We start from the raw sequence: 27,467 nt of genomic DNA on the forward strand, positions 1-27,467 counted from the left end.
AATTCCCAAATGAGAAGAGGATAAAACAAAGAAAGAGAACTATAGGTCATTATTCCTGATGAATTTAGATGCAAAGATCTTCAACAAAATACTGTCTAATGGTATCCAACAGCTCATCTGTCACTAGCGCCTGCTGTCACGTATGTAGCTCAACAGTAGCAAGTGCGATGTATGACTTGTCAGTCACGGGGAAGAAAGGAACACATGGACACAAGACTGTCTTTTCCAATTTTATTGTTCACACACCGGGGACACACCAGGGGTTTTATATCACACTACTCATCAGCATGCTCATTGGGGTCAATTCACTTACCAGTATCAATATACTTATCAATCTATACTATTTAACACACTTATCCCTAAACTTAATACTACTATTTAATGTGACTTAACTATTTAACTACTTAACTACTTAACTTAATACATCTACCAAATCTTAACAATATCATTTATCTGCCAGGCAATCAATATTATTATACCACAAGTCACAACAAACACTATCAAGATAATCTTAAGTACTATCACAATGAACAATACAAGCACAGCGAAAGATTCAATACATAACATTGGTTTGCTACATATCTAGGCTTACATCACTGTCACTAACGTGTTTCCCCTGCGGGGAGTGTCCAGTGTCCAGTGTTCAATGTCTCAGCAGGGACAGAACTTGGACCAGTCACTTACAGGCAGGAAGTCGTGGGAAGGTTATCACTCTGGGCAGTAAGCTCAAGGTTCCAGTCGGATGGCAAGGTGAGAAGTTGGAGAGGTCCCCTGCTGAAAGGCCTGGTCCAGCTCTGCGGTCAACTCTGGCAGCAGGCTGATAAGGACTCTAGGTGAGGCGGCAGCAACACAGCAGCTCCACTGGCCTCTTGATCCCATCGTCGCCTTGTGCCGCGTAGCAAAAACTAGCGGGCTGGCTCTTCGACTCCAAATGCAAAGAGATCCAGAGGTTCACTAGCACTGGGCCACACACACATACACACACACAGACAGTGGGGTATTACAGCTCAGGGACAGCTCTGCAGGTCAGCTTGTGCTGATACCTGCTCTGTGCAGAGTAGCGGATTGCCTCTTCAGCTCCGCATGTGTAGAGATCCAGAGGTTCACACACACCAGGCCCTTTACTCGGCTGCAAGTCTGAAAGTGTTACAGCATCTTTTATTAGACGGGAACAATACCGGAATGGGACAGCTCATGCAGCTAAAGCTGCTCAGGAACAGTGGCTAAGGCCGCCCAGGAACAGTGGCTAGGGCCGCTCAGGAACAGGTGCAGCTCCGAGAGCTGTGGCTTGTACAGGTCAGAAATGGGTCAGGATCTCGTCAGTGACAGCTCAGTGACAGCTCAGTGACAGCTCAGTGACAGCTCAGCTCTTCTTTCTTCCGCTCCCAGTGGTTTACACGCACCAGGCCATGATCCCCGAAAGGATGGAGAGCAACGCCAGGGCTCCACTTTCATCCTCCTTTTTTGGCAGCCCTCCAGTTTGCCATCATACAACTCGTGCAATTTTTATTGGTTTTTACTTATGTTTGAACGGTCCAGTCAATACTGTTCCCAACTTACTTACATTTGAACGGTCCAGTCAGCGTGGGTAGGAGGGTACTGTCTGTCCACAGCACACTGTTATCTGACTGACCAGGGATGTCTGCTTGGTATGATTAGGAGCGTCTCCCTAACAGCCGTTAGGCATTGCCTCAGCTCCTGACTTATAACTCCACTTTACTTTTATTTTGTGGCTAGTGATAACTTCTTAACTCAATGTTTTACTGTGTTTCCACAGTTCATCTCCTTTACAGGTAAGCGGTGATCCTTAACTCTGTTTTAGATTGCTGTGGGATTCTCCACAACATCAGATGATCATTCACCCAGACCAAGTAGGATTTATCTCTGTTATGCAGGGAATGTTCCACAAACAAATTTCAATAAATATGATATATCACATTAACAAGTTGAAGAAAAAAATTGATATGATTTTCTCAATACATACAGAGGAAGTATTTGATAAAATATGATGTCCTTTCATGATAAAAACCTAAAGCAAATTGAGTATAGAAAGAACTTTTCTCAACAAAATCAAGACAATTTATGACAACATACAGCCAGCAACTTACTGATTGGGGAAAAGTTGGTTGCATTTCCACTAAGATCCAGAACAAGACAAGGATGCCCCCACTGTCACTATTGCTGTTCAATATATTACTGGAAGTTTTGGCCAGAGCCATTAGGCAAGAAAAAAGAAATCAAAAGGATATAAATTGAAAAGGAGGAAGTCAAGTTATCCCTTTTTTTGCAGATAACATGATTCTATATGTAAGGGAATGAGCAGACTCCACTAAGAGACTATTGGAACACATAAGTTCCAATAGTTCCAATAAGAGAGCTTGATAAAGCTGCAGGACACAAAATTAATGCACAAAAATCAATACCCTGTATATATAGACAATGCCAAGACTGAGAAAAACTTCCAAGATCAATTCCATTCACAATAGATACATAAAAATTAAATAACTTGGGACAAATTTAACCAGGGAGGTGTAAGTTCTCTATGATGAAAATTACAAAACATTAATGAAACAGTTAGAAGACACAAAAAAAGCAAAAAATATTCGTGTTTGTAGATTGAAAGAATTAATATCATCAAAATGTCTAACTTACTGTAAACAATTTGCAGATTCAATGCAATACCAATGAATCAAAATACCAATGACATTCTCAGATCTAGAAAAAATGATGCTGATGTTCAAATGGAAATATAAAAGACCCTGGATAGCTATAGCAATCAATAAAAGCCTGAGGCATCACAGTACTACATTTCAAGACGTATTACATGAAAGTTATAATAAAAAAAATCCTGGTGGTGGCATAAGAGTACACAGGTAGACCAATGGAACAGAATAGAGACTCCAGAAATCAATTCACACTCCTACAACACACTATCTTTGACAAAGGAGCTAAAATTAATCCCTGGAGCAAGGACAGTATCTTCAACAAGGGATGCTGGAAAAATTGAATCTCCATTTGCTGGTATATGAAACAAGACCTCTACTTTAGACCTTATAGAAAATTGATTCAAAATGGATCTCGGATTTAAATCTATGACCTGATACCTTCAGATTACTGGAGGAGAACATTGGGGAAACTCAGCACAATGTTGACATAGGCCAAGACTTCTTGGAAAAGACCCCAGAAGCACAGGCAATCAAAATAAAACTAGACAAATGGGATTCCTTCAAGTTGAAAAGATTCTGCACTGCAAATGAAACACTCAGCAAAATGAAGAGGCTACTGAAAGAATAGGAGAAATTATTTGCAAATTATACAACTGATATAGGATTAATATCCAGAATCTATAAAAAGTTAAATAAACTCAACCACAACAAAGGAAATAATCCACTTGAGAAATGGACAAAGGACTTGAACAGGCATTTTTCAAGAGAAAATTCAAATGGCCAACAGACACAAGAAAAAGTTCTCGGGATCACTAGCTATTAAGGCCATCAGGGAAATCCAAATCGAAGCCACAATGAAGTTTCATGTCACTGTACTTAGAATGGTGCTCATACAAAAATTAAAAAACAAATGCTGGTGAGGATGTGGGGGTAAAAGGGTACCTTAATCCACTATTGGAGGGAAAGTAAACTACTACTTCAATTGTGGAAGATAGTATGGAGATAGCTCAGAAATCTGAAAATAGATTTACCATATGACCCAGTCATCTCACTCCTGGGAATTTATCCAAAGGGAAATGAAATCAGCATATGAAAGAGTTATTTGTACTCCCATATTTATTTCAGCTCAATTCACAATGAATAAAATATGGAATCAGCACAACTTCCCATGGATAAAGAAAAATAAAGAAAATGTAATCTATCTATCTATCTATCTATCTATCTATCTATCTATCTATATTACACACACACACATATATACCATGGAATACTATTCAGCCTTAAAAAGCATGAAATCCTGTCTTTGGACATAATATAGATGTGCCTAGAAACCATTATAATTAGTGACATAAGCCAGTCCGTAAAAGACAAATACCATATATTTTCCTTGATCTCTGGTGATTAATAGAGTGTAAAAAATGTAATGTATATTAGCAAAATTGACATTTTGAGATTTGATAATTGTTTACAGCCTCTGACTTGAATATTGTGGAAGAGTGTTTTTTTTCTTCTTACTATTTGTTGAATTCTTAGTGTACAGTTAATCTTATGAGTATAAAATAAACTGAAGGTAGATCATTGTAAACATTTATAAAAAGAATAAGGAAGGAGGAATGAGGATGGGAGCATGGGTGGGAGGGAGAATAGTGTGGAAGGTATCACTACACTCTACATGTGTATATATATAATATTATTAATATATATAATATATAATATATATAATATATAATATAATATATAATATATATAAATATATATAAATATATATAATATATATGATATATAATATATATATAATACATGAAATTTTGTTCACCATTAGAAAATAAAAAAATTATAAACAAACAAAAATATGTATTAGAGATGTCAGTGGGAAACTTAAATGAGTTTTAAATGTAGAATAAAAAAGACTTTTAAGAAACATCACCTTGGCAGCCTTGTGGAAAAGGTCATAGGACATAGGAAGAAGATAATGGAGTTGTCATTTCATAGAGTTTGGGAATAAATGGGCAGGAGATTATGAAAGTTTATTCACATACAGTGGGTTAAGGATGATGGCAAAAAACAAATTGAAAAAATATTTACAAAGTGGAAGAGAAAATGTATCAACTAATGGAATTATAAATAGTAAGTTACAAATAAGTGATTACAAATAGATCAATATCTCTGATGAACTTAGATGCAAGATAGTCAAATACTGAAGAGTATATTTGAAGATTGTATTGTTGGATATTGTGTAATGCTTCAAAATATTTTAGTGAAACAAATTTGTACAGTCTGGTAATCTTTGATTTGTTTCCTATTTCTGTTCAATGTGATATTTGTGTACTTCTTTTCTCTGGTTTACAATACCATTCAAATTTAAATGCATTATGATGGATATGTTACACAAAAGTGAGGTTGTCACTTTTTTCTTAATCAAAACAATGTAAGAAAATGAAAAAATGATTTATCCTGAATTTTTCCTGAAAATAAAATCTGTGTAATATAGAAGTATTTTGTACTTGGAAATTGGAAGAAAAAAATCTTTTGCTAAAATACTCTAATCCTTAAATTGATAAAATAATTCTTGTAATATATTCTTCAAAGAACACAATCATATTTAAAAAAAGTAAAATGCTTCATTCCTTGTATCTAATTCAAATGTTAATTAAAATAAATGATAAAACTTTAAATGTTAACTGAAAGTAATTTAATTGGTATGTAACACTATGCAGAATGAAGACAACTGGTTTTAATTCAGAAAATGATAATAAAAACAGAGAAAAATATTTTATATATGAAAATAAAATGCTTTGGAAGTATGACTTTAAACTTTGAATAATAAATAAACTTCCAAAAGTTCTCCTATCAATGATAATGTGTATGCAAATTTTTAACTTCATCTTGTTGTTAAAATTGTGAATAATAACAATGTGGGGTAGGCAATTACTCTAGTGGTGAAGATGTCAGTAAAGATGCCAGCTTCCTTTATAAAAGTACCTGGGTTCGATACCTACTTCCCGACACCAGTTTCCTGCTAATGTACAGTCTTAGAGGCAGCTGGTGATGATTTAAGTAGTTGAGTTGCTGCCACCTACGTGGAAGACTCGGGTTGAATTTCCACCCCAAGGTGTTACAGGCATTTCGGGGAGTGTATAGCCAGTAGGTAATCTCTCTGTCTTTATTTCTCAGATTCTCATATTAGTTTATTAATTAAAAACTTTAAAATACATTGTTTAACAGACATTTAGATCATAAAAATAATTTCTGTTGTGTCACAGCAAGAGCAGCATCAACTCTTTTTTCCAGTAGTTTATTTGTTCAATAATTGTTAATACTGACTGAGATGTGGCTAGACAATAAACAAAGGCTTATGTTTGGTCTTTACAGGTAATTATTATTAAGGACATGTAATTTTGTATGTATCATAGTTTATTCTGACAGCTATAGTGAGAAAACATTTGAAATAGTCACTATGCTAATTTACACACAAAGGTCCAACTTTTGTTCAAGACAAGGTTTCAAGATCTGGAAGAACATTCTTGAAGGCTTAAGAGGCAATATGTTTCTGAAATGTGTTGACCTTTTCACATTCACTAAGGCCATTCAATATCTTGATACAATAAATCCTGCCAATTTTAGATCAAATTAAGAAATTTATCTCACTGGGTTTGATTTGATGTATTTATCTCCAAGGAAACAGAGATCCTCAAGGTCATAATTTTGTTATATATCACTTAGAAGGGTAAACTGTAGCATGTGGAATTAAATTTACTTATTTTGAGTCTTGGAGGACTTAGTGTCCTTCAAGTGAGCCTATGTTGAGACACTTATGTATGGTAGAAAAATAACTATTTTCACTGAATCTTTAGGCAAACTAATATATGAATTTATAATCCATTGGTTTGATAATTGAGTACGATAGGAACAAAGTATTACAATATTTTTGTTAATTTTTATTTAGGTTCTATATTGTAAACCCAATAATATGATATTCACATGGGTCTATAAGTTTGAGTTCAAAATGAAATGATACTTGATTTTATATCTTGTGCTTTAAGGAACAATTTCTAAAGCATATTAAGATAGCCCCATGATAAATGGTCTCTTCTCTGCCTTTCTGGCTAATGCAGAGAAGAATATGTATGTTTGAAAGAAGGAACTAAATAAATCAATTAAAAATTTTTGTAAGACATTTCGAAGTATTGTGGCTATGTATGTCTATCATAACATGCTAACTACTGGGATATTTAAAAAATGCATCTTGTGTTAGCCAATTTGGAAATATTTTATTATGTTCCTTTCTGAATTTTTTTCTTCCATCTTTTTTATTTCCTTTCTTTATTCACCTATTTATTCAAAAAAGATTTATAAAGCATTATTCAAGCTACTGGAATGATATAACTCATGTGACCTTTTTGATAGAAAATAATATAAAAACCATGTTTCCAAATTTGTATATATTAAATTCATGAAGTTTTCATTTCTTAAATAAAATTTATTAATAAACAAAAATCAAAGAGTTTGCAAGATATTTGGAAATTGAAACTCTGAAGTAGTAAAATGTTCTATGAAATAAACTTAAAAACCGATTTCAAATACAAGGAGATTCCTATTTTAGTTTGTAACATTAAAAAGAGACATTATTGAGTATCTTATTTTAATTAGATACCATAGGAAATGTGAGAATTATGCTTGATAGAAACAAGAAAAATGAACACAAAAATGGTATTTTTGTTTATTTTATATCCTATATGTCACAAATGGATAGTTCTAAAAAACAGATAGGTAAGGCAATGTCCTGCTATTTTGAAAAAAGGATAAAATTATTTGCTGTCCATTACCCAATTTTATGTCTTAGAAAAGGAGAAAGAATTTCATTAAAAGAAAATACACAATAGTGAGCTACTGCCATTTTAAGGATGGTGCCACAGGGATATGATCCTTGCCAAAGTTTTGTATTACCTGTGCTGATTTTACTTTCCAAAAACCATTTGAATTAGTGGAAAAATATCTCACTGCTAACCTAAAGTAACTAGAAAAGTTAGAGTTTGATGACTCTTAGGAGGAGATCCAAATATTTGAAACCCATTTCCACTTTTGAACAAGCATATGTTAAAAAATAGATTTGAAAATGTGTGAGTTTCCACAGATATGTCCTGTGTGTAAGAATTTCAAATTTTCAAATGAAAAGATGAGCAAACTGATTGCATTTAGTTTAGGAAATATAAAAATATAGATGTCCAGGAAATTGTTAGGTATTTTAGTCCAAATTGAGTGGCTGAAATTCATAATTATATCTAAAGATTTGGCTATCATCAGACTACAGGTATAATTAAGAATTAAATAGGTAAAATGACAGGAAAATATATATAGCCAACAAAGAAAGATGCTGAGGTCAAAACCCTAGAGAACATCTATGTTATAATAAAAGGAACCAATACAACACACACAAAAGTAGTCCAAGGAAGAGAATAATAAGAATTACTAAGAAGAAAAGTTTATCAACAGGACCAATTGTCACAGTGCCCTTGGGAGCAAGCTACAAATGCCTTGGTGGGATGATTATTAATAACCGCAAGAATTATTTAAGACAATGCACATTAGGCATACGTTTCTGATGGTTACCAAAGCATTAATGTCCACTGAACCATGAGACCAAAGCCAAAGGGAAGCTCCATATTAGAACAAAAAATGTCTATTCTGGCACTTACATGTGACACGCTACGCTGTAAGTGGACAGGTGGTCAGGATGTGACAAAAACAAGGCTTTTCTTCACAGAATAGCAGAAAAGGCAAGGTTTATACAGTTAAAATTAATAGGGATTTGGGGTTTAGAGCTAATGTTACAATTTTCTTTTACTATCCTTTAGGAGATGCTCCCTCAAGCACCATCAGGAGCTTTTGAATCTACCAGCAAGGCTTGTGGTAACAATGGCTAGAGAAGCAGTAAGATAGGCTCTCAAGTAGTCAGCTTTCTTCTGAGAGCTACAAAGAGAAGTCAGAATGGATTGGATGAGACTCAAAGTGGTATTACTATGGATTTTTATCATGTAACACTGCATATACTGGTGAATTTTAGGTGTTATAATCCCTATTACTATTTCACCACAGTCACTCTTACAAAAAAAAAAAAAAAAAGGAATTGCTTTGGTAGAGAGTGACTACAGGCTAGACCAGCATATCTTTGAAGTTCAAAGGTAAGACTCAGTGTTCAGATTGCATCAAGTAAAACAAGGGTCGGTCTGGGAGGTTGGTGCAGGATATGCCAGATGGTTTTGATGTTCTCTGTAACGTAGAAAGAGATTCTTTTCGGGTAATGAGTGCAGAGGTCACTAAAGCCTTGAGGAAACCAATGAAGCTACCAATAGTTTTTGAAGGAAAGAAAAGGAGATAGCCATCTCTAATTTCAACAAGAACATATTTTATAAGCAGTTTTGAGTATGTGGAACATGTTGGGAAACCTAAACTTATAGAGGGGACAGATGCATGTTTGGAAGATTTTATCTTTTAGAATTGAGTGGCCTGGCTAAAATAAGAGTAAAAGTAGGTTTTAGAGATTTCCAGATTTAGATAACACGTATTGTAAACCATGATAATCTCCACATCTCCCATCTTCCTGCCTGATGTACTTTTGTTCAGTTCTTTCCATCCCAAAGTCTTCTCACACATGCCCAGCTCTTTGTCAGTTTCTCCATACTGTAAGCATGCATCTGCCTCCATGAATTTGCTTGTACTGTTTCTTCTATTGGAATTGTGATTATTCCTCCATCTCCCTTGAGCACTATTTTCAATTCATTGCTCAAACTTCAACTTGCCTGTATTGTCTTCCATGACTGTGCATTCCAAAACATCTTTTCATTGCTCTGCTTTCTTCTTTTTAAAAAGGGCTTTGAGGGGCCAGAGCCGCGCGGCGCACTAGGGTAATCCTCCGCCTGCTGTGCCAGCATCCCATATGGGTGCCGGCTCTAGTTCTGGCGGCTGCTCTTCCAATCCAGCTCTTGCTGAGGCCTGGGAAAGCAGTAGAAGATGGCCCAAGTGATTGGGCCCCTGCACCGCAGGGGAGACCAGGAAGAAGCACTTGGCTCCTGGCTTCGGATCGGCATAGCTCCGGCTGTTGCGGCCATTTGGGGAGTGAACCAATGGAAGGAAGACCTCTCTCTCTGTATTTCCTTCTCACTATCTGTAACTCTACCTCTCAAATAAATAAATAAAATTAAAAAGGGGGGGGGCTTTGAAGTTCTATTTAAAATATTTTTAATTTATTTAGTTCAGAGGCACAGAGACAGAGACTCCACTGGTTCACTCTTCAAATGCCCACTGTGGCTAGGATTGAACTGAGCTGAAACTGGGAGCCAGAAACTCAAGCCAGCAGGAATCCCAGTTTCTGGAGCCGTCACCACTGCCTCCCAGGAACTGCACGAGCTGTAAAGTGGAGTCAGGAGCCAGAGAAGGTTGTTGAACCCAGGTACTCTGATATAGTTGTAGGTGTTTAAACTGGTATCTTAACTGCTTGGCTCACTGCTTGCCCCATGCCTTTTTCTTTTTTAGTGAAGCTGTCATAATGCGACATATGTATTGAATCTTTTCTTGTTTGTTATCTTCCTCCAAAAGGTTAAAATGTAAGTATGATGAACCCGAGGTCTTTATTCTTCTTCTGCTATAAAGCAATGTTTAGAAAAGTGCCTGGTTGTATCACACAGAGTGCTTGTTGAAAGAAGCGTAAACCTATGGCACCAGAACTTCAAAGGTTTCAGTTCACAGGGACTCACTTCTTACGGAGTGACATGGTGAGCTACCATCCAGCCAGGTAAGTAACTGTGACTGCAGACCTATGAACTCTAGTGGAAGTTGTTTGAGATAGACTAATGGGAGTGGAACAAATTGGAGAGTTGTTTGCATGAGGGCAAAATGGTGTTGAAAATGCAATCATAGTTGAAGCCCATAATAAATAAATAAACATACAGATAAATGTGCAGTATTTGAAGATAACAGGAATGAGAGACACATTTGGCATTAAGGAATCCAAACATGTAACTTATTTCAGGGCTGTCTAAGTGTAGTTAAAATTAGTTATCATCTTACTGGTCATTCTAGCAACAGTGGCCTGGTCTTTTAGCATGAGGAACGGGGGAAGAAAAGACCACACAAATAAAAATGCACTTCAAATTTTAATGTTTTGTTAAGAGATACATAGTTATTTATCTCAGAAATAGAAAAGACATCAAGTCATCAATACAGTTAATATGATACCACAATCAAGACCTGGCATATCCAACATAAACCAAAAATACAGCAACACCACAGAAAATATTCCTCACACTCTTCCTTTTTGCCGCAACATTGGTGTCTTTTCACAAACACGCCAAAAGATGTTGATAGTAGGAGGTAATGTGATAGATGAGAAAACTATATAGGAATGATTTTTCCAGTTAAGCCTGTGAATAAAGAAAAAATATTAGATTATCTAAACAATATACATTCCAGAATACATATATACATTTACTAGGTAGACATATTTGTATATAATATATACGTAAACAACAAACACAAGGCTCTGAATAGAATGTTATTATTTATATTTATTTCTTATTAATATTTTCTAGGGCCAATATAGTTGATGAATGTTTTTTAATAAATGACTGAGTGATTAGCAGACAAAAGCCAATTTCTACACTCTAATGTTTCCATTAAATGAGAAACATTTATATATTTCAGCAAGGTATTGAAGAAGCATTTTAATAGGCATAAAATATTAATAGGCATAAAATATGCTCTTATTCCTCATTATACTTTGAAACTTAATTGGATTATGGATTTGTCAAATAATTATGCCTAGCAAAATCATTACTGGAAAATTTTCTTTCTTTAAAAGTAAATCCTTCATAACTAATTTATAAGAAATCTTTCTAGTTATAGTTTTACTTTATAATCATTCTATCCATTTCAGTTACTTTTCCTTAGATTGTTCTTCTGATATTGCCTTGTTATGAGTATTTCTGGTTTCCCTAAAGTTAAGACCATAATCTGATCTATCAAGTGACTTTCCTTCTACCTCTGTATCATGCCCACAATTTTAACTCTGCACTAGTAAACATTCTGTAAGTATGTTTCTCTTTGTAGAAGTGAAGTGAAGGAAGGTTGAGTCAATATCTCATTTCTATCCTACCAAGTCTCTCATATTGTGGGACTAATGATAAACAACTGTAAAACATCAAATAATTTTTTATATTAAAGTGAACATTATCATTCAGAAAATTCTTTTTGCTATTTGAAAAGTTGCCTGATGCCTTTACATACCAAGAGAACCAAACAAAAATAGTCAAGTTCTGGAAACAAGGCCCTTCAGATGGTGAGTATTGCCCTCTCACACTCATCTTTAACTGGTCAGCGGTGTCAGATTGTATCTGCCGTGGAGATATTTCTGGGGAAGGGACCTAAGGCTGGACATCTGGGTTGTAACCCTGGCTCTTCCACTGACCACATCCACTGTGAGTGTAGGTAATTTACATACTTAATTGATTGTCCCATCAATATATTGGGTGATAATGCTAACAACTCCGCAGGTTTATGTGAGGATGAATGTAGCGAGCCAGGATTAAGCCAGGAGCCAAAGCTCCATCTGGGTCTCCCACAAGGGTGGCAGAAATTCAAGTAATTGAGCCATCATCTTCCAGGATATGTATTTGAGGAAGCTGGATCAGAGCAGAGGAGCTGGGACTCACCAGGCACTGGGATATGGGATGTGGGTGGGCTGTCCCAAGTGCAGTCTTAACCACTGTGCCAAGTGCCTGCCCCTGATCTTTAATTTAAATACAAAAGATGTGGATAGAACTAAGTGGGATAGGTTGAGGGAGATGAAATTTCAGAAGGGAGAAAACTTTCATGCCACAAGTACAATGCAAGTACAAGAGAAAAAAGGAAGGGACCATGTCAGGCGTATCTATACTGTGGCTCCCAGTTAATCCTCCACCAGACTCTATCTGTTGTGGAGGCAAATGTAATCTTGACTGAAATTTAAATATATATATATACATATATATATTTCCCACAAGCAGAAGCATTGGGGGAAGATGAGAGGACACTTTAGTGTGAAACAATGTGACCACTTGTACTTCTGATGCGTTTTACTCAGTTCTCATTTCTGGCTGAATGCATTCTTAGCACAAAGAAATTTTCTTTAAAATACTTACAAAAAGAATATACCTGCAAATTACAACATAACTTTAATTTGTTAATCAAAGAGTTCATAGCAAAGTCAAACTACGATTTAAATAAAATATAACTAAATTGCTTAAGTGTTAAAATTCGTTCATACTGTATTCTTAGTTGAGGACCCTATTTAAATTTTTGCTTAATCTCCAAACCTGAGGGGACTTACCTAAGCTCAAGAAGCAGTGGTTACTTCAAGAATCTTAGAAATTCTTAAAAGAAAAACAAATTATGATGCATTTTAATAACTAAGTATTTACATCTGTATTGAAATATTTAGATTTGTCAGGCATCTAGCTTTCAAAGCTGAATTATTAGTTTTGTTTTCTGTGATGATAAACTTCCTTAAATGCTACCTCCTATATTAGGAAATGCAACTGCATTTTAAAAATTAAAGTAGATGGGCTGGTGTTGCAGTGTATTAGGTTAAGCCTCAGCCTGTGGTGCCAGCATTCCATTTGAACACCGGTTTGTGTCCCAGCTGCTCCTCTTCTGATCCAGCTCTCTGCTTATGGCCTAAGAAATCAGTGGATGATGGCCCAAGTGCTTGGGCCCCTGCACCTGCGTGGGAGCATGTGGGCTAAGCTCTGGCTGTTGTGGCCATTTGAAGAGTGACCCAGTAAATGAAAAATCTCTCTTTCTCAGTCCTTCCCTCTCTCTGTTTGTAACTCTGCATCTCAAGAAACAAATAAATCTTTTTAAAAATTAAAGTAGAAAGTATCTTCCAGAGAACTGTCAGGTCTGGTATCCAATTCTGGCATTGCTGATGCCAAATCACTAATATTTAAACCAAACTGACAGTTTTTTGTGTTCAGTTCTCTGCTCTGCCATTTATTCCTCATACCAGGAAAAAAGCATCGTAGGTCAAAAAACTTTTATTAAACAGATGCACTATGAAGTATATTTTGAGAAACTTATTCTACTTTACCTTTCAGATTCTGTTATTAAATAAAATCATCACAATCTATCCAATTAATTGACTTACTAAAGCAATCAGAAGAAATACATATCTATCTGTATAGGTAAATATACACATAAATGTTTAGAAAATTAAAATTCTATATGAATGCAATTCTTTATCACTTTTGATATGATTGCATACTGTTGTGTTGGAAACGTGGATTTGTTTTTTATTACTGGTCTCGACATTTTCATTTAAGTTTGATTTAATCTCTAATCCAAAATTTGAGATTACTTTCTTTATATCCCATTTTTCACACAAAATAATTATAATGATATTATTTAAAACAGAGCAAACATACCAAAACAGGAAAAGAGTGGAAGGGGGTTACGTGATGCCAAGGGGTCATAGCTACCCGATGCTGAAGAGCCTGGACATACTGGGGGGTGACAAACTGGTGAAGCTGGTTGAATTTGATCTGAAAAGACATAAAATTATTAATAATCATTCCACATTTAGTCTCTTCCAGTGTTCAAAAGATAACTATATAGAAATAAATTAGTTAAAACTTTATTTAGACAATTGAAAGTCTGCTAAATAAAGCTCTTTGTAAGACATAAAGATGGGATTAAAGTGGGAAACTCCTTACAGCATAATTTTCAGATCCTTTGATGGAAAGTTATTTTTTCAACTGCCAGGGAATGATTGTTGAGCGCATTCATGGCTGTGATATGCCATTGATACAATGATAGAATGCTTGTATAGTAAGCTTATTAATGCTTATTATTAAATAATTTTTTCTGTTATTCTATTGTATATTTTAATGTGACTTCATTAATAATTGGCAGTTATTTGTTTGCTAAAAAAAGCAAAAAAGCAGAAAATCATGCTCTCTCTGGATGGATTGGTTGTTTCATTCTTTGGAGGTGTGCTTTACTTCACTAGATGCATTTCTTAGAGATCAAAACCAATAAAAATAATAAAAATGCAAATAGAAATTTTCAGAATTAAAAAGCCAGCAGTAGGATGATGGATCTTTCATGTTACAAACATGAGTATCACTATGGATGGCAAAAGTAAAGCCAGCAAAGAGAATTATTTTCTTCAAAAATTAAAAAATAAATCTCCTCTTAGAGAGCAATGTAATATATAAGTTGTTATAATTAGGTAAAAATGGAAGTGTATTAATTGGTAGAGTGAAGAATTAAGGGAAATACAATTGAAGGGCCAAAATTGTACTTTTATGAAACTAAAGTGATCTTTTTCTAGTTTACTAAAAATAGACATTTCCCATCATGCCTCTTCTTCCTGTTAATAGTTTAAATGAAATAGAGCTGTTTATAAATAACATCCTTACCATCTCAACAATTTTCTTGAAAATTTCCTTGAAGAAAGAAAATAACAAGAATTTAACACATTGTTCTCAATTTATTGGCTCCCCAGAATTCACTCTTGGTAGCAAGAGAAATTTGTCTTCCATCAAGAGAAGAAGACTAAGATTACTTCCAATGTTTATATTGTACCTCAGTTTCCCCAAATAGTGGAAACACAAAATCGTTATTTCAGTAGAATGTAATCTCCAGATGGAGTTTGATTTCACTTATTTTATTCACTTGTTTTTATTCAGACATAGAATCATAATAAACTCTCAAGTTTGATTTAGTTAGCATACTAAGAAACATTTAAAACAATGCAGCATTTACTACATTTAGTTTAAATAGAAGGGTCTGTATGAATATATTTATTCATGTCTGTGTTTTTATAAGCTTTATATAAAATTTATATTGGAAAAGTTCAGATAAAAATTTTGGTAAATACTTGTTTACATATTCAACTGTAATAACAATAAATTAAAAATTGTGGGAATTTATAAAAATGGAAATCACTAAATTATAAGATCTCCATTCCTCATAAAAATAATAAATTTAACTCATCATTTGAGTCATGAATATATTTCATGCTAATGGAATAACAATGATTTTATAACTTAGATGAAACAAAAAGTTTTCATAATTTTATTTGCATTTCATAATTATTACTTACCTCTTGGGGGATCCTGGTAGTTTCCTTAGAAAAAGAGACAAATAATCCATTTAAATTACATATTTATTCAAATGTTACTTTCTACTATGATATTTTTGTTTTTTTATAAGTAAAGTAGGAAGGATCAAAAATAGGCAATGGTTAGGTAATATTCAGGGTATCTTAAGGCTTATATTTTGTAACATTGGTAATACAATATTTGGCAGTTAACAGTGCATCTATAAACTCTGGAGTAACTAATATTAAATGTTTTTGCTAGGATTTGCTTGTACAGATTTCTAATATTGCTAACTTCAAATGTTATAATTGTGATTTTTCCCACAAATGATTCGAATAATTTCTGCACTTTCTATTTTAGCTTTCTCTAATTCTGCAACCCTAACTTTATGTATTAAAATTTAAAATTTAGAATAAAAACAGTGTTGTATAGAATTTAATAACTGGTATTAAGTACCAAGATTTTCTCTGTGGGAACATGCATTACATCACTGGACAAATGGTACTATTTTCCTAAATAGAAACTCAATTAAAGTTTCAATTTTGTGTCCCAGTAAAAAGCTCAATATTTGTCCTTTCCTGAAGAGAATTTGATTGAATTGGACTTTCTGAGAAAAATCTTGTGGTTTCCTGCAATTTTAATACATATATGTATGATTGTGTGCATAAAAGAAATGATTATTCTAACTAACTGAATATATTTATTATACTCAAGAGTTTGCTCAGGTGTTGGATTGTAGATATTAAAGTTGCCACATTTTAAAATGCAGAATTCTAAATGTGAAAATGTGCTGAAAGTTATAAAAATGTGCTGAAGATTACTAAAATTTAAACACATATAATTATATGCTTCTAAAGGCAAGGAAATGTTCTTAGTTTAGAAAATTTTTATAAGAATAATACTGAGCAGGTGTTTTTTAGCAAAGAGAAGTTTTGAACCATTAAAGCAATTTCTTTAATAATAATGACTTAAATTTCAAATTTGACAAACTACTAGTATATAAGCCACCTGCTAGTCACTGAAATTGACTTTTAATTGAGCAAAAATATTTTATTAAATGAAATGATTGGGCCGGCGCCACAGCTCAACAGGCTAATCCTCCGCCTTGCGGCGCCGGCACACCGGGTTCTAGTCCCGGTCGGGGCACCGATCCTGTCCCGGTTGCCCCTCTTCCAGGCCAGCTCTCTGCTGTGGCCAGGGAGTGCAGTGGAGGATGGCCCAAGTTCTTGGGTCCTGCACCCCATGGGAGACCAGGAGAAGCACCTGGCTCCTGCCATCGGATCAGCGCAGTGCGCTGGCAGCAGCGCGCTACTGCGGCGGCCATTGGAGGGTGAACCAACGGCAAAAGGAAGACCTTTCTCTCTGTCTCTCTCTCACTGTCCACTCTGCCTGTCAAAAATTAAAAAAATAAATAAAATAAATAAATAAAATAAAAAAAATGATTGATGCCATCTATAAAGCAAAACAAAGAAGAAGGTGATTATGTCTGGTAGAATCTAAAGGAGAAGAAACTATTGCTCCATCTGTAAAACTGATCACTGGAATGTTTTTCTTCTCTTTTCCTTGTGATATTGACGTAACACTTTATATAGCTTCTTTGTTTTGCTCCCCTTCCCCAAAAGACACTCCTGCACATTCACACATCTTATCTACTTAAGTTGTAATTATTTTGAGATGATATTATATTTAGATGCTCATTTAGCAGAAACTGTCACTCAGATGTTAAGGGATTGCTTTTGCAAGTAGCTTGTTTAGTTACCACACAATTCAGACTTTTGCTTACCAGTTTCACCTCTGTCATGCGTTCTGGATTCATATTTAATTATAAGATATTCCAGATTACTATTGTCAAGAATGCTAAATTTTAGACTGGTTTGAAGACTGACTTTGGAATCTATAATTGGAGCTGCAGACTTTTCTCAGACTGCTGCAGAAGTTGCTCTTAACTGAAATGTTATTTACAGCAAATTCAAACTGAAATGGAATAAAATGTATACTTCCCTTCTATAATCTCTTATACTGCAGTAAAAAAAATTCATAAAAAGAGAATTAGCTGCCTTTCTCATTCTGTTTATGACAAGGTACTGGTTTACTTGATTGTTTGTGAATAGCTGAGAGCCACTAGTTCATCTACAGACTTACTTTCCAACTCTGCTATTTCTGAACATAATAAAACTTTAGATTTCAATTTCACATAAAATAGATTTTGATTTTCAAGATGTTCCTTATGCATTTAGTATTCAAACCAACAGCATTAAATCTTATTTTCTCTAACAATGCTGATGGTATCTTTAATTTCTAAGAGTCACCTGGGAGAACCATCCACTTTTGAGAAGCGAAAATTATAGAAAAGGGAGGTTACTTGTCCAAGGTTACGTAGTTATGTAGTCTGCTTTTGTTAGATCTGGCATCAAGCCCCAGAATTCTGACTCCAAAGCTCACTGTGTTTATAATGAAGTAATTGTTTCTCATGTTCAATTTGCTGCTCTGCCACTTAGTCTGTGTTCAAAAATGTTCCCTTAGCAAAATGTCTTAAAAGAGGAAATATGATATGAAGGAAAACATTGGTAAGCGATTTAATTTGTTGAAATTTCAATTCCTTTTGAAAAATGTAGGTTTTTTCCATCTTACCTACCTTTAAGACTTTCTGTCAGAATGAAGAGAAATACAAGTGAGAAACTGGGATTTAAATTCAACTTAATTTTATTTATAATTACTAAGTTTTTCCAATAGCTTTTTGGCTATATGGTTTGATGTCTGTTCTAATTTTATTTAAACCTGTTTTACTTTATACATTCAAAATGACCAGAATAGTTTCCGTCTGGTTGATTTTATTAACTTTTTTATTTCCAAAAACAAAAACAACAGAAATGAAGAACTTACCGGGATGGGAACAGGGTAAGTAGTTGTTTTAACGTGTTTCCATGGGTTCATAACAACCTGCTGTTGATAAACTTCAGGATATTGTGGAATGTAAAATTTCTGAAAAATTTGCTTGATTTTGTTCTGGGAGGAAAAAAACGTATCATTATTTACATAAGTATTAAATTTTCTCCAGGATCAAAGCATAACTGGATAAAATCAAATGGTTAAAATTATGTCAAATTGTTCAAAAGACTGGAGCAGTGTGTGCATTTCTAAGGTAAATTTCAGAATTAAATGTTATTGTTTATTTTTCAAAAGATCTTGTTTATTTGAAAGAGAGGATGAGAGGGAGAGAGAGAGAAAGATACAGGAGAGAGAGAGCACTGTCAGCTGATTGTTCATTCCCCAAATGGTAACTGTAGCTGGACAAGAAGCCAGAAGGCAGAACTCGATACGGGTCTCTCACATGGACGGCAAGAACCCAAGTATTTGAGCCATCACCTGCGCTTCCCAGGTTGTACATTAGGAGAAAGCTGAACTCAGAGCTGGGACTTGAAACAAGGAACTCTGATACCTGCATGGGGGGCATACCAAGTATTTCTTAAGAGCTCAGTGCCTACCTCCAAAAGAAACTGGTTGGTGAATTTAGAATTCCCAATGAAGCAAACCTTTCTATTTAGTATAATAGGCAAGAATGTGTAAGAAAGGAAGCGGAGGGTCCTACACAGTGGCATAGTAGGCTAGGCCACTGCCTTCAGCACTGGCATGCCATATGAGCATCAGCATGTCTGGCTGCTCCTCTTCTGACCCAGCTCTCTGCTTGTGGCCTGGGAAGGCAGTCCCAGGTGCTTGAGCCTCTGTACATGCATGGGAAACCTGGAAGAAACTCCTGGCTCGTGGCTTGGGATGGACTCCGCTCCGGCCATTGTGGCCATTTGGGGAGTAAACCAGCAGATGAAAGGCCTTTCTGTCTCTCCCTCTCTCTGTCTGTAACTCTGACTCTCTAATAAATAAAATCTTTAAAAGAAAAAGAAAGGAAGTGGAAAACTAACGAAAATTGTCTCATTTTGTTATTTTTCCCCATATCTAGTTAAAGCAGCTGATACTGGAGTCAGAGACAATTCAGTTCATGCAAGCATTCCCTTGCCCACCTGGTTACTTCACCTCTCAGAGGGTACTAACCTTGAATTTTTAAGTGAATTGAGAAATGAATGGACATATTTCCAGCTGAATAAATACTCTAGTATGTTCCTCTTTTGATTTGACTATGTGTACTGGACTATCAATTATTGTTGAAATTAAAGTTGGAATCACTTAAAAATGTCTCTACTTTTGTAGTGTTTCCAATTAATAGGTGATAAGTAGTAAGTATGTGGATTATCTTTAGAATTGTCTTTAGAATTTCCTGGAATAAGTGTTGGATGGACACTTGAGTATAACAAGCGTGGTTTGAAAGCACATTGCTATTAAAAGTATTTGGACAACATGTAAGAAAGGATTTCTTTTAGACAATTGAGTGTTTTCAACATAAAATAGTCTTATTATAGAGATCTGATTTGAAATCCTTAAGAAGAAGATCTATTTTTGTTACAAAAGAAAATGGATTTCTTCTAGGTGTATAAATGTGATAATAATTACTATATTTTTAGGTATTTTTAAAATGTTGTTATATAATATACTTATATCCTCAAACATTATACTCATAAAATCCACAGCAGTAAATATTGTCAACCTCATTTTCAGTTGAGGAAAATACAGCTTGCAGAAGTTGAGTAATACTTTGGGAGCTGATGTTGAAAGCAAAGGCCACTGACTTCAAAGCCCACCTCCTTTCCTTGCTCTGCATTTTGCTCTAGCCCACCGAAGAAGTGTTACATGACAATCTGTGCTTTAGAATGACAAGAATTAACAGTTTTTGGCCTTAATTTATCCATCCTTGTTATCACATCAAATAGAAGCAGATTGATCAACTATGTTATTATGTAACAATACAGTGATATCTCAAGTATACCACTTAAATACCAATATATGTTTCTGAAGTCTGTAAGTCTTCCAAATTTACTTGTATTGCTCATTTTTCTTAAGAGTTAACTCTAGAACTACTTGTTAAGGTAATTTTTATGTATCCCACTAACAACACTAGGAAAATTAAATCTAATCACCAATTTGATGTTAAATATGAAGACTGTCCTGAGAAGATATGAAAAGTGATTATTTGGAAGAAGGGAGAATTCTAAAATTTTATTCTATTATTACAAATAAGTTGTATTAAAACTTACCAACTGTTTTAGATAGACATTTTCTTCCTCAATATGCTCATCTTTCTGTCAAAAACCAAAGCACATGTTAGAGAAATATCAAATAAAAATGAAACTAATGGTATAATTTTATTGAGTGATAATTACTTACTTCAGTTTGTACTTCGACAGATTCCTAAAGAAACAAGATGAGAAATAGTTTTAGTTGAATGGTTTAGTGTCTAAATAATTTTAGTGTATGGTTAGGGGAAATTAATGAAATATCCAGAGTTCAACCCACTAGTACTGTCATTTATTAAGGATTAAATCTTAAGATATTTGTAATATCGCTCCTTCTTTCTCTTCCAGCATTAGAATGGCTAAACATGCTTTTTCTTGAATGTTTTGTCAATTCTACATTACTTAGACAATTTTATATATTTGTAGGATATAGGCAAATGACCAAAAATAATCAATATGGATCCACTAAATATGTGATGAGCTAAACTTGCATGTTCCTTGTTGAAATGACAAAGTGTTCCAAGGCTCTCAGTTTGAGACAGACTTACTCTCAGAGAAAGAGAAGCAAACCCCTAAGGCAAGGACAGTGAAGAGGTTAGGTGGCACCACTGGCCACAGGATCCTGGCCAGTGTTGCTGCTCCATCATGATGCCCTCACATTTTGGCTGTTCTTGGACATGTCCCAAGGCTCTCAGTTTAAGACTGAGATTGACAGGCAAAGAGGCAGAGACAGGCAAAAGCAAACACCTAATGCAGGGCCTATGAAGAGCTTACGTGATAGCCCTGGCCACAGGATTTTGGGCCATGATCCATGTTGCTACTGCCCACTCTATTAAGACAGCCTCGCATCCTGGCTCTTCCAGGTATTTGTTACCTATGTGTTTCCTAAACCAATTCTTTGTTTGTCCTTCTTAAAAGTGTTTCTCAAAGTTTGATGTGCATCAATGTCATTGAGAGACCTTGCTAAAATACAGTTTGCTTAGCTCCAGCCCAGAGTTTCACATGAAGTTGATCTACCATTTCTAGTAATCTTACAGATGCTGCTGATACTACTTATCAAGGAGACAGCCATTTGAGAACTACTCCTCTAAGCAGTGTTAAAGGGGTTTCTAAAACAGTGAAGGCAATTGGTAACCTCTGGATTTGGCACAACTTTCAATGTCAAATTCAGTTTCTGTAGAGTCACAGCTGTATTTTCATGGAGAACAAGGGACCTTAAATAATGCCCTCTTATGATTATACTCAATTTCAGTCATACCAAAATTATTTTAAAACATGGTTATGGTTTTCCTCTTTTTCTTCTTGAAAGTTTAGAAATGTGTTTGTTAGGAACTGTCTAGCTATGGTATAACATTATAACGAGGCTGATATTTTTTTGAATACAATAGTTCTTTGACTTGAAAGGAAATAATCTTACCTCACTAGATGAAACGGTAGGAGTTTCCTTGAGAAATAAAAATAAAAATAAAATCATAATTTATTGACAAGAAGAAATCAAATATGCAGCATTATTCTTTAAATATCACCAGTTGCTTTAGGGAATTATTTCAGTATTACTTACTTTATCATTTGTATAAAACATCAAAAGAAATATTTAAATAAATGCAGTAAAATCAGGTTGCATAGGTACTTATTTTTTTTATTAAACTTTTATTTAATGAATATAAATTTCCAAAGTACAGCTTATGGGTTACAATGGCTTCCCCCCTCCCATAACTTCCCTCCCACCCACAACCCTCCCCTTTCCCGCTCCCTCTCCCCTTCCAATCACATCAAGATTCATTTTCAATTCTCTTTATATACAGAAGATCAGTTTAGTATATATTAGGTAACGATTTCAACAGTTTGCCCCCATATAGCAACACAAAGTGAAAAAAGTACCCATAGGTACTTATTATTAACCACTTTGTCAGTCAAATAAAAGGGATAAACATTATTTTATTTAAATGTTGGTATCTCTATTATGACAATAAGAGGAACTTAGGGGGGTAAAATAATACAAGAAGTATGGAATTAACATTTGAATTATAATATTACAAAAACATTTTCTGATTAATTAAGAGATAGTAGATGTCCCATAGGAACCTACTAACAATAAATATTATTTATAAATAGTGTCAATTAAGTTTAGTTCAGATGACTAAAAAGATCTCACCATCTTATATTTTATTTGGGGTTTCCCGATAAAAGGAATTGGATATATTATCCCTATAGCATTATTTGTATGCTGTGTTGAATGTAGAAAAAACTTCTTTACTGAGAATGAATTCATTTTCATTGTGTGTGTTTGTAAGAAGTATGTTAAAATTTCCCAGTGATAAACTGACATGTGAGGCTCCTTAATGACGCATATTGTCAAGTGTATTCACTGTTGTATTCCAGAGCATAGAGTATTGTCTGACGCATTGTTCTTTGTTATTGAGTGTGTCTTAAATGAATGATGGACCAGACAATAGGTAATTAAGTCTGTACCTGGATAATTATTCTTTAAAAATATAATAGAATAACTAGGGGCTGGTGCTGTGGCAAATAAGGTTAAGCTGCCATCTGAAGAGCCTGCATCCCATATGGGCTGCAGTTCAAGTCTTGGCTGCTCAACTTCCAATCCAGCTCCCTGTTAATACACCTGGGAAAAGCAGGAGAGGCTGGCTCCAGAGCTTCAGCCCCTGCCACCCACGTGGGAGACCTGGAAAAAACTCCTGGCCTGGCTTCAGCCTAGCCCAGCCCTGGTCATTATGGCCATCTGGGGAATGAACCAGTGGACAGAAGGAAGATTCTGCCTCTCTCTCTTTCTCTCTCTCTCATTCTCTCTTAAAATATAAATTATAACTATGCAGGTATTTTAATGTATATTGAAGCATTTATAATAGACCATCAAGCCTGTCATTAAGATTACATAAAGTTTCTATAAAAACATTTCAATTCAAAAGAGGGAATTTTGGCAGAAATATTAAATATTAGCCAGAGTAATTACATTCATAAAATGACTAGGTCTTTACTTGTAGGAACTAACTGGAGAAGTATTTAGCAGGTTAATTTTTTCATATACAAATTAATACCTTCAATTGGATTATTCATTGAATTGGGAAAAGTGCCTGCTTTTATTCTGTTTATGAAATGTTTTGGACAATTAACAAACTTTTCATCTAGGCTAATTTCAACTTCAGAACAAAATCAGAGTAAATTAAAGTCTTGATTTAAGAGTGCCTTGTAACACTCCATAATTCCTACTCAAGGTTTTTAGGCATAAAATAAACCTTAGAAATGAAAGAACAGTGATCTAAAAAGTCCACAGTTGAGAACATGAAGAGAGAACTTTCGAAGAAACGACTTTTGAAAATGTGATTTCTAAGTGGAGCACACATGTTTTCATGGAATCTTTTCAACATAATTTCAAAGCAGTGAAGACTATGAAAACATTTTGCATTTGGAAATAGAAAAAAATACTCATGTTTTCAAATGTGAAAATAACATAATTGGTGGATAAGACACATCATTAATCAGACTCAAAGACATCAATAAGTGCATTTTACCTGATTTGTTCGGATGGCCGCATTACTATCCTGCTTATATTTCTGAAAAAAATAAGAAGTGTATTATGGCCATGAAAACTGACAAATGATTTTAAAATGTAGGTAATATAATAAATTATGACTTACTTCTTGATAGATGCTGACAATCTCCTTAGGAAAAAATTAATACATGTTTTTATTATATATTCATGACTATCTCACTATCCAGAGAAGTATCAATCAATATTTATTATACAATATTTCAAGATAAAATTAACCTTTGGTTCAATTGAAAAGTAAATTAGACCAAAATTTCTACTTTTTATAGGTAAGTAATTCATTATATTCTAATCAAATAATTTATTCTGGACTCTCAATTTACTTATTTGACAACCTAGTTACATCTTTGCACATTAATATGAAAGGGGGAAGGAGCAATTTTATTTGTCCTCAGCAGTTTCCTTTTTTTTTTTACTCTATTTGATTTTTACATCAAGTATATAGCAGGAGAACAATTCTGTTGGTGACGTTTGAGGAACTTTGAGCAAGAAGACACTTATAAATTGGCGCGCAATATAGATGCTGATGGGCATGAGTCCCTGACAAACTAGATGTAACTGGTTCCTCACTTTACATCACAAGATGCAGGGTACCAATATCATAATTATTGCATGACTATTGGAGAAGCAAGTGGAAAAAAGCACAAATCTAATGTTGTGACACATATCCTAGTTTATTCTCCAAAAATATTTTAAGCAAATATTGCATTTCAAATTTTCCATGATTCTGCAGTGCTGGTGGTACTGATCATACAAATAGACTAACATAGTACATATATACTATTAGGTGCGAGGAACTGTTTACAGAATAGAGTGCCTTACCTCACTGGCAGAGCGCTGCTTTATCCCCTGTATCAACAACAACAACAACAACAAATCCACAAATTTAACTTTTATGAGTTACTTAAAATCCCAGCGTGAATCTCTGTCTCTACTGCTTAATGACAACACTCAAAATTAAAAAACAAACAAACAAACAAACAAAACAAAAAAAACCAAAAACAGTTTCTTGGGAAAATTTAGTGGAATAGGGTCTCCTTTAACAATTACCTCAGTTTCAAATACAATCAATGAATGGCATTGCTCTCACTGGAAAACTGTGGCACAAGTACTTTTGGGTATCTTAGTCTAACATTTGCTAATGATACCTCTCTATTTTCAGCTGTATAATCAGTTATCTTCAAAGAAACTGTTGAGGTCAACTACTCAACAAAAAGATAGGGATACCCAGTAGAAGAGTGAAAGAGGAAGAAATCATTGAGCCTGTGTGATGTTACTAAAGCACGGTGCTTTGATTTTCTGTTCAAACTAACTTGCTTGTGTTAGAAATGGCATTTTCTTAAATTGGATACAAATCCAAGAAGTCACCAATGCCTGTCCCTACTTACATACAAGGATGTGTGTTATAGCATAGACTTCTGAGCACTCTAAGTGAAAGGTGACTTTATGGGTAGAGTGAGATGTTGGGGTGGGAGGGTGGTGGTGTGTGAATTCCTCCTGGGATTGAGGGAGGTAATACTACTGAAATATTAAAATTATAGATGCTGTTTTTGTGTGTCTGTGTAAATACATACATGGTTTCTGAGGCACTTTGCCTATTATTATTACATACTCAAAATTTTGCGACATAAATATTATTACTAAATCCTCACTAGGTTATTTGGTTAATAATTTACAAAGTCATCTCTCCTTATTTTCTGTTTTTTGTTGTTGCTGTTGTCTTTCTGAGCTGCTTTTTCTCAAGAATATTAAAATTCTGCTATTTCATTGACCCTGGCTTTGGAATCCCAGTTATAGGAGCAGAGCTTTCTTATACTTTCAGGACATGCTTGGAAGTGGAAATAGCTTTTTCAGCAAATTCCAAAGTTTACGCCAATCCATCTGGAAGGAAAATCCATGTCCTTTCTCCTGTATCTATGGCTTCTCCAACAGTTCAGTGAAGACCCTTCAGAAACGTTGTTCAATTCCAAATGCTATGTAAGTAGTCACAGCTGACATTGATCACAGATGAAAAAGCCAGAATGTAGTCTCTTTACTGCTGCCAGTGCCTGCAACCTCCTGCACAGAGTAAAAGGCTACTCTTCTTATAGATTTAAACAGGGATTGATACCATGGTGTGTCCCGTTATGCTTACATGTTTGGCCAGAGCAACAGCCAAAAGGCAGGTGAAGACGAAGAACCTCATGGCTATTTAGTCCTGTAATAAACACATATATAGAAAGTCAAGATTAGATTTAATGTTCCAAAAATTATACATTTTTCCATGTGCTTATCTATTATTATATTTTTCCAGATGATGAGGAAATGGCAAAGGAAATTAATGGAAGCAGATACTTTTGGCAAGTTCATGAACATGAACATGAAAGTATGGTTTATTCTGAAAGAGACATGTTTTTTTTTTCCCTGGAACAGGACATAATTTACAGCTTTGGTTGCTAAAATGTGGAAGGTTCATTCAGATTTAGTTAGTTCATTTGCTTAATCTCCACTGACAAGTATCTTGTGGAGAATGATATAGAAAAAGCAAAATATAACAGGAACTCCTTTTAAAATCAGAAATTAGAATTCAGGTAAATGAAAACATGTAACCTGATTTGATCATCACTCATTGAATACATGTATCAAATTATGACATTGTAGCAATTTAATATATATATAGAATTGGGGAGGGGGACTTGCAGTCTTGCTCCCTAAGAGAGAATTGGAACATAGAAATAACACCAGGTAGGGGACTGGCACGGTGGTGCACTAGATTAATCCTCCGCCTGCGGCACCGGCATCAAATATGGGAGCCGGATTCTGTCCCGGTTGCTCCTCTTCCAGTTTAGCTCTCTGCTGTGGCCCGGGTAGGCAGTGGAGGATGGCCCAAGTCTCGGGCCCTGCACCCGCATGGGAGACCAGGAAGAAGCATCTGGCTCCCTTGTGGCCATTTGGGGGGTGAACCATTGGATGGAAGACCTTTCTCTCTCTC

General features: G+C 34.9%; 1 protein-coding gene across 1 annotated transcript; it reads right to left on the bottom strand.

Annotated features, from left to right (window-relative positions):
- Nucleotides 1-829: 829 nt before the first annotated feature.
- On the bottom strand, nt 830-26,681 carry LOC133765346 (alpha-S2-casein-like A). Its single transcript, XM_062198931.1, has 13 exons — nt 26,631-26,681; nt 25,319-25,345; nt 24,585-24,608; nt 24,459-24,500; nt 22,343-22,369; nt 21,077-21,100; nt 20,947-20,991; nt 18,686-18,808; nt 15,805-15,828; nt 15,119-15,145; nt 14,123-14,239; nt 1,044-1,137; nt 830-960 (listed from the first exon to the last, which is right to left on the bottom strand). The coding sequence occupies exons 1-13, from the start codon at nt 26,679-26,681 to the stop codon at nt 830-832; spliced, it is 756 nt and encodes a 251-aa protein (XP_062054915.1).
- Between the last annotated feature and the right edge of the window lie 786 nt (nt 26,682-27,467).

Source organism: Lepus europaeus, chromosome 8, assembly GCF_033115175.1.
Source record: "Lepus europaeus isolate LE1 chromosome 8, mLepTim1.pri, whole genome shotgun sequence".
NCBI classification, from domain to species: domain Eukaryota; kingdom Metazoa; phylum Chordata; class Mammalia; order Lagomorpha; family Leporidae; genus Lepus; species Lepus europaeus.

What these genes read in the sequence shown, in the direction of transcription:
- LOC133765346 (XM_062198931.1), bottom strand. Translation starts at nt 26,681, where the DNA reads ATGAGGTTCTTCGTCTTCACCTGCCTTTTGGCTGTTGCTCTGGCCAAA. An exon ending in AGCAGCGCTCTGCCAGTGAG is followed by an intron (nt 24,609 to 25,318) that starts GTAAGGCACTCT and finishes TTTTTTCCTAAG; the next exon opens with GAGATTGTCAGCATCTATCA. An exon ending in CTGTCGAAGTACAAACTGAA is followed by an intron (nt 20,992 to 21,076) that starts GTAAGTAATTAT and finishes GGTTTTTGACAG; the next exon opens with AAAGATGAGCATATTGAGGA.